Source organism: Amblyraja radiata, chromosome 9, assembly GCF_010909765.2.
Source record: "Amblyraja radiata isolate CabotCenter1 chromosome 9, sAmbRad1.1.pri, whole genome shotgun sequence".
Classification (NCBI taxonomy): Eukaryota; Metazoa; Chordata; class Chondrichthyes; order Rajiformes; family Rajidae; genus Amblyraja; species Amblyraja radiata.
Window position 1 is genome coordinate 62260136 of NC_045964.1, and position 16064 is coordinate 62276199.

The 16064-nt window shown below is 43.8% G+C and overlaps 1 protein-coding gene across 2 annotated transcripts in view; it reads right to left on the bottom strand.

Moving 5' to 3' along the window:
- The window catches only part of ak7 (adenylate kinase 7), a 48258-nt gene extending 33188 nt beyond the window's left edge, over window positions 1-15070 (bottom strand). The window contains exons 1-7 of one of the 2 annotated variants that reach the window (XM_033027609.1): window positions 14739-15070; window positions 11184-11363; window positions 8096-8204; window positions 5767-5861; window positions 4320-4430; window positions 3070-3153; window positions 1923-2011 (exon numbers count right to left, since the gene is read on the bottom strand). In XM_033027609.1, coding sequence (XP_032883500.1) covers window positions 1923-2011; window positions 3070-3153; window positions 4320-4430; window positions 5767-5861; window positions 8096-8204; window positions 11184-11363; window positions 14739-14843 — 773 coding nt within the window. In that variant the 5' untranslated portion in view covers window positions 14844-15070. The remainder of the gene's footprint in view (window positions 1-1922; window positions 2012-3069; window positions 3154-4319; window positions 4431-5766; window positions 5862-8095; window positions 8205-11183; window positions 11364-14738) is intronic. The other variant, XM_033027608.1, reaches the window with a different exon arrangement.
- Between the last annotated feature and the right edge of the window lie 994 nt (window positions 15071-16064).

Sequence of the window (16064 nt, forward strand, 5' to 3'; positions counted from 1 at the left end):
TATCAATGTAAAAAATAAGTTATCCATTTTTTTAAACCAAAGCTGCTTAACAGTATCCCAGAATGTTTTAATCGATTACGATGGAAAATATGATCTCGGACCAGTTGGGGAATTGATTTGGCTTAAACATCTTACTTGGTATTGCTTTTCTGAATGACAAAGCAAATTCTCTTTGTTAATGACATCACTTTGGTATCGTGTTGTGGTAAAGTTATGTTAAAGGTTAATGTTTGTTTTAGAGTAAGTTTAAAAAAAAAATTCAAGCACACTTTGTTCTTTGGTTTGGCCAATTGTTCATCCCTTATCGAAATAACAGTGTCGCTGAAACAATAGCAGACAAAGGAAGCTGAAGGACCTACATTTATGGAGGCAAGATGGGAGTCTGCTTCCGGGAAGATCATTAACGTGCTTTAAAACAAAATCAATAAATATGGTAATGATTGTATTTTTGCCCTAATAATGAAAGAAATAATCATCAATTGTATTCAATACATTGTTGAATCATTTAAACCAATAAGGCCCAAATTCAATCCTGTTTTACATTAGTAACTGAGCCAGCAAGGCCCCCACCTGACCATTTTCCAGTAGGTATTGTAACTACAGGGAAGACCTCCAACAGCACTTCAACTCCCCCTCCCATTCCCAATCCGACCTCTCTGTCCTGGGTCTCCTCCATTGCCAGAGTGAGCAACAGCGGAAATTGGAGGAACAGCACCTCATATTCCGTCTGGGGTCCTTGCGCCCTTATGGCATCAACATTGAATTCCCCCAATTTGGCTAGCCTGTGCTGTCCCCTCCCCTTCCTTCACCCTCTAGCTGTCTCCTCCCACCCTCCCATCCGCCCGCCCTCGGGCTCCTCCTCCTCCCTTTTTCCTTCTTTCTTTCCCCACCCCCCATCAGTCTGAAGAAGGGTTTCGGCCCGAAACGTCGCCTATTTCCTTCGCTCCATAGATGCTGCTGCACCCGCTGAGTTCCTCCAGCAATTTTGTGTACCTCCAACTTCATCCTGTGCATGCCCAACTTGAAACTCAGTTCCATTCCATTTAAGCAATGGAATTGAACAGCCCAGTAATTACATTGGTGGGTAAAATTATACCACTTATTTTGTGGAGTTATCCGTGACTAATTTCATCGGCATTATTTTTGTCAGTAAGGACAAAGCAAGCATGACTGTGGCATTACTCTGACCAAAATTCATCATGGTGGTTGACAAAGAGTAACCACACATGGATGAAACACAGGATGTTAACAGTGGTCTAGCAAGGAATCAGTTTGTTTCATGGAAAGTTTTTCACTCTATCTCAGTACACGTGGCAATAAACTAAACTGAAACTGAGAAAGAAGACAATACAGTTAAATAAATGTACTCCATAATCAGCCTGAAGAATGTATTCTTTAGATTCCCTCCACAGATGCTGCCTGGCCTGCTGAGTTGCTCCAGCAGTTTGTTTTGTTTCTCCTTATATCATTCTGGTTCCTAATTGAGTAAATCCAATGTGCATGACCTGGTGCAGTTAGACCAAATGGAAAATACAAGCAGGTTACAAAATAAGCCAGTCTAACCTCAACTGCTATCACATGAGGAATGCACTTCAAATGTTGAACAAGATTTTTAACAATGTCCTCATGATGTGGGCATCTTAGACAGTCCTAAATAGAATCTGAAAAACCTCTCATACTCAATAATGGTGCAAAACTGCATATAATTACAATGCAAGTAAAATGATTGCAGAATCTTATTAGCTTCTGTATTTGTAATAATTTAATAAATTGTGCTTCCTGATGAGCTAAGTGAAGACTATAACTGCTGATGACCTTTATTAGTGTTCAAGAAGGAACTGCAGATGCTGGAAGATCGAAGGTACACAAAAATGCTGGAGAAACTTTATTAGTGTTAGTTCCTCTTTTTATTTTCCACCTACCTAGCTAAGTCATTCACGTGAATGGTTGGAATTACATTTTTTCCATCTCCAAAGCAAGGTATTGTTGGATTCAGCCCAAGCCAGGCCTCCTGAACACAGAAAGAAAATCACATGAGGCTGGTTTTGCATATTCTGGTAGATTACATAAAGTGAAAGACAACGCGAGAATCACAGGATTGCATGAAGCACAAAGATACGTCATCGGTTCTAGCAAACCAAGGCAAAACTCATTTGTACAACAATCAACTACATAACCAGAGGTGTGGAACTATGTAGTATTCTTTGTCAAATGCCAGTCCTAACCTCAGTAATTCAACATATGGTTGGTAAGTAGGGATGATCTGACTAAAACAATGAATAAGGGAAGCCAGTATTGATGAGGTTTATCTTCACAAATAACTCAAGTGGGAATATGGAGAAAAGAATGAAATTAAGATCTCTGGTGTATATTTGCCTAACTTCAAACTACACTAGGTAATCCTGTGCTTCTTTTGTAAGATCGGGTGGTGCCAGTGACGGCTTAGGTCCATGAATCAACACACCATCAACCTGGGTGTACCACACTTGATCCCCTGTGAGTTAATTCCTTGGGTATAAGATCACTAAACCTTTGCTGCACTATTGGATATAAAGAGCGGTGGAAAAGAGGAACCACTAATCATCTCTCACAAAGCATCAGAATGGATAAGCAATAAACTAAGCAGAAAGAATCGCAACACAGAAAGAGGTTTTTAGAGATACAGCACGGAAACAGGCCCCTGGACCCACCGAATCCGTGCTGACCAGCGTTCCCCATACACCAGCACTATCCTACACTCTAGGGACAATTTACAATTTTTATCAAAGCCAATTAACCTACAAACCTGAGGGTCTTTGGAATTTGGGAAACTAGAGCATCCGGAGGAAATCCACGTTTTCACGGGGAGAACGTCCAAACTACGTACAGACAGCACCCGTAGTCCAGATCGAACATTTGTCTCCTGCGCTGTAAGGCAGTAACTCTACTGCTGTGCCCTTGAATTCAGTTGGTCATTCAAACTACTAAGTTTCTTGCTCAAGTGATAGCATTGCGTAGATGTAAAAAAACGATACAGTGGTTTACTCAAGACTGTCAGAACGAAAAGGACTAACATTGTATATTCTTTACCTTGAAGAAGAAATGAAACACGCTTTCATCCATTCCATACACGACTCCAGAAGCAACAACATAGGTGGTAAACTTTTTCTTTTTCTAAAATAAAGGAGAGATGTAAAGTGTTTTCTAAATAAGCAAAAAGATTTACTTACAGTATTAATAGATCTAAATTCTAAATAGGGCCATGGTTGTAGTCAATGGACCTGGAGCCAGTTTGGGAAGCATGTGCTCAAGAGCATGAGATTGAATTTCACCATAGCAACAGGGGAATTTAAGCTATATAAAAAATCTGGAATTTTTAAAATTGATTCTGGTCTCATTAAACAGCATCCATTAAAATAAAAATATATCAATTTTACCAGTATCCTTCAGTGAAAGAAATCTGCCCAGTCGGATCTATCTTTGTCTCAAGACTACCACTGTATTTGACTCTTAATCACAGTAGTTCAATACTACTAAACAACCATTTTACTTCCTTTTGTTCTTTAATGGGTTGACGTTTATATTCCGGATATTCGTTCCAAATTTATGAACTAAAACACACAGACCATCAATATATAGAAAAGAAATAAGCAGCTCAAACATACAATTTTTAATATGACCATAGACAATAGGTGCAGGAGTAGGCCATTCGGCCCTTCAAGCCAGCACCCCCATTCAATGTGATCATGGCTGATCATCCACAATCAGTACCCCGTTCCTGCCTTCTCCCCATATCCCCTGACTCCGCTATTTTTAAGAGCCCTATCTAGCTCTCTCTCAAAAGAATCCAGAGAACCGGCCTCCGCCGCCCTCTGAGGCAGAGAATTCCACAGACTCACAACTCTCTGTGTGAAAAGGTGTTTCCTCATCTCCGTTCTAAATGGCTTACCCCTTATTCTTAAACTGTGGCCCCTGGTTCTGGACTCCCCCCATCATTGGGAACATGTTTCCTGCCTCTAGCGTGTCCAAACCCTTAATAATCTTATATGTTTCTTGGAACATAAAGACCTTGGAAAAAGGTGCACCACCATCTGAAAACTCTCTCACCTCACATACACTTGTATTCGTGGCTCCTAGCTTCCCATTAAACGTCAGTGTTGATCTATCCCAAATACTCTTTCTGACAGCATAATCCACATTCCCCTTGGTACTTGGAGTAGAAATTTTGCCAGAATAATCTAGTGGATTGAATCTTCACTGATCGAATGTTAAGCCTTTGCAGCTGTAACCTGAAAAATTACTTTTCTAAAAATGTTTATTTATTTTGTGTGGTTACATACAGTTTTTCCATTTTTCACAACTAGTTTCTCTAGGCTGAGGTGATCCTTAAAGTTTGTATGGGACTTCCTTTTGCGATAATCATCCTCTGTGAATGCAGCCTCTGGATCCTCCTGAAAAACAAAAATTGCCGTTGACCTTTTCCTCTATGTGTATACATTAATATAGCAGATTATATTATAAAATATACATGGTTTACCTTTTGGTAAATGCTTGCCTCACACTGGAAATGCATCATTTTTGATTTGAGTTTATGTTCCAATATGGAATACAATACTGTATGGTTTACCTTTCACATAATAATGGATATCTAATGACTTTACATAATGGAAATTAAGAAGTGAAGATAATTTTGTGGCTTCTAAAAGTGCTACTTGTGCCACGCTTGGCTCCAGAGGCAACCTTCCGTTGGAGACTCAAGAGACTGCAGATGGTGAAATCATGAGCAAACAACAAAGTGTCAGAGGATCTCAGCGGGTCAGACTACATCTTTGGAAGGATATGGGCAGATTTTGAGAGTTGGAATCCTTCTTCAGGGCTGAAGTAGAGTCGCTGGTAGAAACAGGTGAGGGGAAGGGTTGGGGCAAGAACTGGCAAGTGGATAGTAGGTAAATGATTCAGGCGAAGTTGAGAAAGGTAGGGGTGGTCACACAGGCTGGAGGATACAAGTGGGTAAAACAAACGGCTGAAGATGGTGGAATCTGATATGGCCAGGGAGGGGTGAAATATAGAACCAGAGAGAGGGTTGTGGATAATTAGGAACTGGGGGAGGTGGAAGAGGAGGAATAGAATACAGGGAGGGGGTAGGGATGACTGATGACTAGGAGGAGGAAGAGGAAGAAAAGGAACTAGATGATGGGAGGGGGGAGGAGTGCAAAAAAAGGTGCGTGTGCATTCCTGGATTAAGGGCTTCCTAATTAATAACAGTTGCCAAGGATGTCACGATCGTATCTGCCTAGACCACCATCTCCTTTAACCTTGCCCCTCTCACCTTAAAGCCAATGTCCTCTGGTCGACCTATCCAGAAGAAGGTTCTACCCTATCTAGTCTTCTCATAATTTAATATGTTTGTTTGTTTAACAATTGGCTTTTTTTTTAAATTGTCTGAGAAATTGACCCCACAATGGATCCAGTCACTGAATGAGGTCAAAATGAACTGATCTTCTTAATAGTGGACTAATAATTGCAACTGTTTATGGAGAAATAATTTGTACTTTAAACTCTAGATCCTGCAATTGCAGATGTGCTGTTCAGTCAATCTCCAGATCAACAATGTCTTCAGCATGTTCAAGGCACAAACAATCCATTGTGTTTGACTTTGCAACACAAGCTACGCCTAATGTGTTCTATAATTCTCCTGCAATAAACACTTGACATTGTAACATTGCCCAAATGAAATCTAAGATTTAATTAAATGGCAACAACCAAAATACAACAAATTTTCCTTACAGGATCAACAGGTTTAGTTTGGGCCCACGTCATTATTGTTGATAGCAGAATAAATATCTTTGGACTCTCAAAATTTTCTAAATCTGAATGAAGTGCTGCAGAGGGAAAAAGGAGAGAAAGTTTTTTTAAATCACTTAACATTATTTCATTGTTTACTTCTCCACTCCAGAATCCCTGTCAGAATGGCAGGCAGTGGCGAGTGGAGTGCCACAAGGCTCGGTGTTGGGGCTGCAACTATTTACAATGTATATTAATGATTTAGATGATGGGATTAAAAATAACACTAGAAAATTTGCAGATGACACAAAGCTGGGTGGCAGTGTGAATTGCGAAGAGGATGCTAGGAGGTTGCAGTGTGACTTGGACAAGTTGAGTGAGTGGGCAGATGCATGGCAGATGCAGGAGGAGGAGGAGCCATCTTGGTGAACGGCTGCTAGCCAGCAGCCGTCCGTATTAAATCCGTTTTTTTTATAGTTTTTAGTGAGTCCTGTTTTTTGTCCGTAGGGGATATGGTCTTTTTAATGTGGGGGGTAGGTGTAAACTTAATTTCTAGGTCCCTACCTGGTCGGTGTGGCAGCCTTTTCTCCGGGCTGCCCGTTGACCCGTCCTCGTGGCCTACCTGCGGGCTTGGAGCGCCGTTTCCTGGCGGGAACCGCCCAGCACCTCGGCCTCGGCGGCGGCACAGCATTGGAGCGCTGGAGCGGAGCGGGCGATCCCTTGCCTGGGTCGCCGCGCTGGAGCGACGCGCTGGAGCTCTGGCGAGCTGGACCGCCGAGAGCAACAACTCCGGGCTGCGGGTCTGCGGAGTGGAGAGGCGGCGTGCGGAGAGGCGGCGCCAACTTTACCAACGGGAGCCTGGGAGCTCCAAACCGGCGCGGCCTTGTCGGCTTCGGCAGCCGCGGGCTCCAACCAGGAAGCGGCCGTTCCAAGTGGCCCAGCCGCCAAAAGGACTCTCCCGACGCCGGGGCAAGACCACCCGGTGAGAACGGCCAGGGACATCGGGCCTCCGTAGAGGCAATTGCGGTGGCCTCAATAGGCCTGACTTTGGGGTGAACATGGGGTGGGGACTGGACATTGTGCCTTCCTCCACAGTGCTATCCACTGTGGGGGGATGATTTTTTTGTCTAATTGTAGTCTTGTAGGTCTGTGTCCAAGATGGCTGCCGTGAAGAGAGAGTGGACGCTGGCACGATTTGGTTGCCGCTGCTCCCTCTTCACACTGTGTTTTTGATTTTCTGTTTTTGGATTGAATCCTGTTTTTAATTTGTGTCTCTGTGATGTCTTTATTACTAATTATATTCCGATTATATGTTATTCCGATATACTATGTAAGGTGTCCTTGAGATGTTTGAAAGGCGCCCATTAAATAAAATTTATTATTATTATTATTATTAATGTAGATAAATGTGAGGTTATCGACTTTGGCGACAAGAACAAGGAAGCAGATTACTATCTCAATGGTGTCAGATTAGGAAAAAGGAAAGTGCAACGAGACCTGGGTGTCCTTGTGCACCAGTCACTGAAAGTAAACATGCAGGTACAGCAGGCAGTGAAAAAAGCTAATGGCATGTTGGCTTTCATAATGAGAGGATTTGAGTATAGGAGTAAAGAGGTCCTTCTGCAGTTGTACAGGCCGAGGTGAGACCACATCTGGAGTATTTTGTGCAGTTTTGGTCTCCTAATTTGAGGAACGACTTCCTTGCTATTGAGGCAGGTTCACGAGGTTAATCGCCGGGATGGCGGGACTGCCATTTGAGGAAAGATTGGAAAGATTGTGTTTGTATTCACTGAAATTTAGAAGAATGAGAGGGGATCTTACAGATACGTATAAAATTATAAAAGGTCTGGACAAGCTAGATGCAGGGAAAATGTTCCCAATATGCGGGGGGGGGGGGGGGGTGGATCCAGAACCAGGGGCCACAGTCTAAGAATAAAGGGGTGGCCATTTAAAACTGCGATGAGAAAAAACTTTTTCATCCAGAGTGTTGTGAATTTGTGAAATTATCTGCCACAGTAGAGGCCAATTCACTGGATGAATTTAAAAGAGAGTTAGATAGAAGGCAGGCATGGGCTACTGATTGTGGATGATCAGCCATGATCACAAGGAATGGCGGTGCAGGCTCGAAGGGCCAAATGGCATCCTCTTGCACCTATATCTCTATGTTTCTGTTTCTAAGACACGGAAATGTATAACATTTGTACAGAAATGTGTTTAAGAAAAAATCCAGGTTAGTTTATGACACTGGGATAAAACAAAAAGAAGCAAGTAACTCAATTTCTGTGAAGAAAGCAAAATTGAAAAGCAGATACATGATGTGATAAATCAGAACCTGAAACAGCCCACGAGGCTTCATCGATTTGCTCAGATGCTTCTGTGATGTTGTAAATGATGATGTCACACTCCTGAAGGTATTCGAACAGTTGGTCATGTGTATCGTACTGTAGAAAGATTAAAAGAACTAACTTTACCCAGTTTATTGGATCCAGTGAAATTATTTCTACTTTTGAACATCATTTCACCTTTAAAATTAGACTAGTCTCAAAGCATATTAGATGGTAAGTTTCAAATCCAAGTTATATTTTTTGTCGAAAAAAAAGGCCATCTTCGGGGGTGCAGGTACTTTGTAGTATAATTCAGCACATCAGGCAGCATCTGTGGAGAGAATGGACCCTTCCATCCTGCTGCCTGATCTGTTGAGTTTCTTCAGTACTTTCTCCTGCCTTCTCTCGTAACCTTTGCCACATTTACTAATCAAGAAACTATCAATTTCTGCTTTACAAATACCCAATGTCCTGGCCTCCACAGGCATCTGCGGCAATGAATTCCACCGACTCACCACTCTCTGGCTAAAGAAATTCCTCCCCATCTTCATTCTAAAGGTATGTCCTTTTATTCTGAGGCTGTGCCTTCTGGCTACAGACACTCCCATTACTGGAAACATCTTTTCTACGTCGCTCTATCTAGGTCTTTCGGGTAACAGATTTACTGGATAGATATAAAGATAACCCAAGGAGGAGGACAGAAAGTGTTGGAGTTACGCAAGATTGCACCAACTACAGTTCCTTGTATCTCCAAAGAGGAGGACACTGGAGATAACATACTGTAGAAATGTGCCCAAGACTGTGTTGAGAGGTGAGGGCAAACTGAAGCTGGCAATGTTGCAGAAAGAAGGGAAGTCAGTCAAAACAACGTGTCTGTATGTTTTTAAAATGGAAAGGGAAATAATGAGTATTTATTACAAGAATCTGCCCAGCTAACATCTGAATGTTAAACAGCCATACCGTGATAGTTGAGATTACATTCAATCAATAGGTCTCTCTCAAATCCTGAGTAGCCTACAGCCAATTTTGGTGATTTGTATATAAACAGAAGTTGTTAACAACTTGTTAATGCCATGATATGGGCTGCGGAAGTATTGTACAAAATGGAGGAGGACTGGCCAAATTTTTGTGCCTTCCACCACAGTGATGAATGCTGTGGTGGATGATTGTGTTACAGTTTTATTGTGTGTTCTTTATTATTGTACTGCTGCTGACAACCCAAATTTCCACCGACCCTGGTTGTGTGGCAATAAATTATATCTATCTATCTAAGATTGTTTCTTTGCAAAGACAAAGTCAACTTCGCCTTCTTACCTAAAAATAAGGATATAACTGTTGTGGAAGTAGATCCAGGAAGATTCATCAGAGTGTGGTTTGTGACATGGCATATCTGGCATATGAGAAGAGAATGAGTATGTTGGACCTTTACTTTTAGCGTTCAAAAAAATGAAAGATGCCTTCAGTGAAACATGTAAAATTCTGGCTGAGGAGTGTAGAACTAGCAGTCACGGTCTCAAAATGAAAGAGAGGACATTTGGGACTTGAACGAGGAAAAATGTCTTCACTGTGAAGGTAGTGATTTAAAAAAAAATTTTTTATCCTGGAGGGATGTGACTATAAATGCAACAATTTAATTCAAAGCTACGATAGATAGAGTTTTGAACGTTAGAGGTATCATGGGGTGCGGGCACATGGCAGGAATATGGTGGTTAAGGCATAATCTTGCCGAATGTCAGTGGATGTTGTTTACCTAGATTTTCAGAAAGCCTTTGAAAAGGTGCCACACATGATGCTGCTAAGGAAGATAAGAACCCATGGTATCAAAGGGCAGATGCTAGCATGGATAGCAAGTTGGCTGGATGGCAGAAGGCAAAGAGTGGTAATAAAGGTTTGTTTTTCTGATTGGCAGCAAGTGACTAATGGAATTCCACAGGGGTCAGTGCTGGGGCCGCTACTCTTCATTATATATTAATGATTTAGATGAGGGGATTGAAGGCTTTGTGGCCAGGCTTGCGGATGATATTAAAATAGGTGGAGGGGCAGGTAGTGTAGAGAAAGCAGGGAATCTGCAGAAGGACTTAAGACAGGTTGGGATAGTGGGTGGAGAAGTGGCAGATACAATATAAGGTAGCAAAGTGTGGAGTCATGCAGTTTGGTAGTAGGAATAAATGCGTAGACTATTTTCTAAATGGGGAGAGAATACAGAAATCGGAGGTGCAAAGGGACTTGGGAGTGCTAGTACAGGATTCCCAAAAAATTAATTTGCAAGTCGAATCGGTAGTAAGCAAGGCTAATGCAATTTCAAGAGGGCGAGAATACAAAAACAGGGATGTAATGCTGAGGCCGCATTTGGAATATTGTGAGCAATTTTGGGCAGCATATCTGAGGAAGGATGTGCTGGCTCTGGAGAGGGTCCAGAGGAGGTTTACAAGAATGATCCCAGGAATTAGTAGGTTAACATATGATGAGCGTTTGATGGCACTGGACCTGTATTCCTGTTTCGAAGGATGAGGGGGGCATCTCATTGAAATTTACCGAACAGTGAAAGGCTTGGATAGAGTGGATTTGGAGAGAATCTTTCCACTAGTGGGAGAGTCTAGGACCAGAGATCATAGCCTCAGAATGAAAGGACGTACCTTTCGGAAGGAGGTGAGGAGGAATTTCTTGTCAGAGGGTGGTGAATCTGTGGAATACTTTGCCATAGAAGGTTGTGGAGGCCGTCAATGGATATTTTTAAGGCAGAGATAGATAGATTCTTGATTAGTACGGGTGTCAGGGGTTATGTGGAGAAGGCAGGAGAATAGGGTTAAGAGGGAGAGATGGATCAGCCATGACTGAATGGCAGAGCAAACTTGTGGTCTAATTCTGCTCCTAACACTTGTGACCTTATGAATGGCAGATAAGCTCAATGGTCCCAGTGCCATATTGTTTTGCACCAGTCAATTAGTGACAGGGAAACCAATAGTGAACATACACATATTTTTTTCTTGTCAAACTCAAAATATTAAAGAAACAGAGATATTATGATGATCGGTCTTGGCTCCGAATTATGTTCAGAAATACTTTTAGGTTCAGAAAATAAATGTAGGGACTTACAGTGAAGACTTCAAAAGCAAAATCAGGCTTCTTCTCTTCAGGATTTTTCAGAGTTCCCACCACTTGATACTTCCCCTTGACCACTTGAACACTTTTGGCAGACGTTGCCTCTTCCTCATTTTGTTCTTCATCCTCATGCTGATCCTCAAGGGACGATCCAACCACAGCGTTCGAGAAGTACTGGAAATAATCGGGTATCGGAATTTAACCATCGGAGTTTCAAACCTAAACCTCCCAGGCAGAATTTTCACATTGTATTATCAATAGTTGATATCAATAGTTTGGATGCTAGGAATCTTTGAAGAATTCAGCCTGGTAGATGTTTCACGACAGAGGCGCACAATTAGAGAACCGGACCTACAGCGGGACATAACGGTGGAGTAGCGGTGGAAGATGCCTACAACTTTGCTTGGCCAGCAATGTCACCAGAACAACATGCCTTTATGGCCAGCTGCACTTGAAGCAACCTTTAAAATGGTGCCAAAACCTGGCGACTCTTGTATATTGTCTCAGTGGACTATTCCTGTACACTTTTACTTTATCTGAAATTGTGCTTATGTATAGTAATACTTTGCTGAACTGTATGAACAAAAATAATTTCACTGTACCTCAGTACATGCGATAATAAAGAACCATTGAACCATTACATTTCTGTATGCTGAACACAACAGTACATTTCATCACTGGCACCATGACGCTCGTTCAAAATTGTCAGCTTCAGGAGAAAGACAAAACACCTGGTAACTATTTACCCCTACCGATGTTTAGCTGATCTCATACCACCAATTGCCCATTTTCTGAAAAAAACGGAAGTTTTACTCAGTATATTGAATTATATTGTGACCCAAACTATGAAGTTATATTCCCAAACTCTGTTCCTTCTACTCAGACACCTTACAGCAGGTGTTGAGAATTTGATCTATTTGTTTCCTGTTAAGGTCAGGTCAAGGTGAAAACTGCCTCTGTTATATGAGTTGGACACAAAATGCTGGAGTAACTCAGCGGGACAAGCAGCATCTCCGGAGAGAAGGAATGGGTGACGTTTCGGGTCAAGACCTTTCTTTTGTTATCTGAGTACTAGTTTAGTTTAGTTTAGTTTAGAGGCATAGCATGGGAACAGGCCCTTTGACCGACCGGGTCATTGCCAACCATCTATCTTTCATACCAGTTCTATGTACCAACCATCTATCGTTCATACCAGTTCACTTGCATTATGTCAGCACATGCACCCTCTCTCAAACTAAACTCATTTACAAATTAACTCTCACGCCAGCTCTCTCACACTATGCCCATGCACACGCCCCTTTGCACCTTGTCCATACATATGCCCCTTCAAACCATGTACACACGCCCTCACACCACACCCATTTAAAACTCCCTCACACCATGCCCATTTACACACACTCACACCACACCCATTTACACACACCCTCACACCACACCCATTTACACACTCACACATAATCTCTTAACATTGTTGTTTGCACGACTCACAAACTCTCAACTCCATCTTGTTCTCTCTCCCCCCCCCCCCTCCCCTCCCCTCCCCCCTCCCTTGTCAGTTCCATCCAACCTATATTCGAGACACTTCAACTGCTCTTTAACACTTCAATAACTTTCAGTTCCTCGGCTCCCATTGCTTCATCTTTACCCATCTTCATCTTCATCTTCATCCTGACCCTTTGCACCTCCATCCCCCACCAGGAAAGTCTCAGGCCCCTCCACTTCTTCCCAGAAAAGAGACCCAATCATTTCCGCTCTAATAACATTCTCCTCCGCCAGGCAAAACTTGTCCTCACCCTCAACATCTTTCTTTTGACTCCTCTCACTTTCTTCAAGTTAAAAGTGTAGCCGTGGGCACTCGCATGGGCTCCAGCTTTGCCTGCATTTTTGTTGGTTGCTTTGAACACTCCTTATTCCAAATGTACACTGGCACCATCACCCAACTCTTTCTCTGCCACAACGACGACTCCATTGGGGCTGCTTATTGCACCCATGCCGAACTCGTTGGGTTCATTCACTTTTACCTCTAACTTCCACCCTGTCCTCAAATCCACATGGACCTTCTCTGTCACCTCTCTCCCCCTGGTCTTTGTCTCCATCTATCACTTAAGATAGATGCAAAATGCAGGAGTAACTCACTGGTTCAGGCAGCATCTCTGGAGAAAAAGGAATAGGTGACATTTCAGGTTGAGACCCTTCTTCAGACCGAGTTGATAGGTAAGAAAACTTGAGGCATGAAAGGGTTCAGAACAAATCAGAGCCGGCACTGATGACCATAATGGTCCATTTCTTGTGTAGGAAGGAACTGCAGATGCTGGTTTACATCGAAGATGTACACAAAAGGCTGGAGTTACTCAGTTGCCTCCTGACCCACTGGGTTACTCTAGCTTTTTATGTCTATCTGCAGTCCATTTTTTCCCAGGCTTTGTCCTGACCCTCCTCTCTTCCAGTTTTCTCCGCCCACCCAACCCTCCCCCAATAGTCTGAAGACGGGTCCCGATCTGAAACACCGCTTCTCAGTGTTCTCCAGAGATGCTGCTTGACCCATTGAGTTACTCCAGCGTATTGTTTTTCTTTTCTTGTTCAACAGCACCTGCATTTCCTAGTGTCCACACAAACTCTCACACTCACATCTAAACTAAAATCTAAACTAAACAGAAGATTGAAACAAAATGCTAGAGTACTCAGCGAGTCAGGCCGCATCTTGGGAGAGAAGGAATAGGTGACGTTTCGGGTCCAGCTTTGGGGAGTAGGTGTCATTATCGTCCTTTGAAGAAGTAAAGCTCGCTGACAGTTACTCCCAAATTATAGTTTGAGGATTCAGGCTCTTTAGGCTCCTTTCTTCAGGCTTTCCCCTAACTCTCAGTCTGAAGAAGGTTCTGGACTCGAAACATCACTGCAGATGCTGGAAAATAAGGTAATTTTTCTCCAGAGATGCTACCTGTCCCGCTGACTTACTCCAGCACTTTATGCCCTTTTTTCATTGTCAACCGGCACCTGCAGTTCTCTGTGTCCACATAAACTCTCACACTCATCTCTAAATTAAGGTCTAAACTATTGTGCAGGAAGGAACTGCAGATGCAGGTGCTGACGAAGGGTCTCGACCCAAAACATTACCCATTCCTTTTTCTCCAGAGATGCTGCCTAACTTGCTGTGTTACTCCAGCACTTTGTGTCTTTTTTTCCTTGTCACCCAGCACCTGCAGTTCCTGTGTCCACACAAACTCACATTCATCTCTAAACTAACCAGTAGATACAAAATGCTAAGGTCTAAACTATTGTGTAGGTAGGATGCTGCCTGTCCCGCTAAGTTACTCCAGCACTTTATGTCTTTTTTTCCTTGTCAACCGGCACCTGCAGTTCCTCGTGTCCACACAAACGATGCTCTAAAGTTAAACTAAAGTGTAGGAAGGAACTGCAGATGCTGGTTTACATCGAAGATAGACGCAAAATGCTGGAGTAACTCAGCGGGATCAGGCAGCATCTCTGGAGAGAAGGAACGGGTGACCTTTCAGGACGAGACCCTTCTTCAAACTAAATAGACGCACTGACTTTGCCCACGTAGCGCGCCACGAACGAGTCGAGGTAGTTGATGAAGATGCGCTTGCTGCGGATTTTCTCGGGCAGGACCGAGCTCTCATCGCCATCGCCGGCCATCGCCGGCCTCTGGAGTCGCGGCCGTTGCTAGGGACAGCGCCGCCAACCGTTGCTAGGGACGGATCCCCACAACCCGTTGCCAGGGACGGATCCCCACCACCCGTTGCTAGGGACGGATCCCCACCACCCGTTGCTAGGGACGGATCCCCACCACCCGTTGCTAGGGACGGATCCCCACCACCCGTTGCTAGGGACGGATCCCCACCACCCGTTGCTAGGGACGGATCCCCACCACCCGTTGCTAGGGACAGGTCCCCGCCACCCGTTGCTAGATCCAGCACAAAAGACACACTCAAAACACTGGGGGGGGATTATAAAATATAATTTGGGAGTAACGGTCGACGAGTTTTCCTTTTTCAAAGGACGATAATGAAACTTCTACCCCACACAGGGAAATTAAGGCATTTGGTTGGCCAGCCTCCACCGCGGGGTGTTATGGGAATTGTAGTCAATGATTTGCATTCAGGGACATTGGGCACAATGAGAGGTAGACACAAAATGCTGGAGTAACTGAGCGGGACAGGCAGCATCTCTGGAGAGAAGGAATGGGTGACGTTTTGGTTCGAGACCCTACGTTTTGGTTCGAGACTGATGTCAGGGGAGTGGGCGGGACAGAGAGAATAGAGTCGGAGACAGTAAGATTGGTGGAAGAACTGTGAAGGGGAAGGGGATGGGGAGAGAGGGAAAGCAAGGGCTATTTGAAGTTAGAGAAGTCAATGTTCAAACCGCTGGGGTGTAAACTACCCAAACAAAATATGAGGCGCTGCTCCTCCAATTTGCGCTGGGCCTCACTCTGACAATGGAGGAGGCCCTGGACAGAAAGGTCAGATTGGGAATGGGAGCGCGAGTTAAAGTGCTGAGCGACCGGGAGATCATGCAGGTTAAGGCGGACTGAGCCCGAGGTGTTCAACGAAACGATCGCCGAGCCTGCGCTTGGTCTCGCCGATATACAGGAGTTCACACCTGGAACAGCGGGTACAGTAGATGAAGTTAGAGAAAGTGCAAGTGAACCTCTGCCTCTCCTGAAAAGACTGTCGGGGTCCTTGGACGGAGTCAAGGAGGGAGGTAAAGGGGCAGGTGTTGCATCTCCTACGGTTGCAGGGGAAAGTACCTGGAGAGGGTGTGGTTTGGGTGGGAAGGGACAAGTTGACCAGGGAGTTGCAGAGCGAACGGTGTCCATGGAAATCAGAAAGGGGTGGAGATGGGAAAATGTGGTCAGTG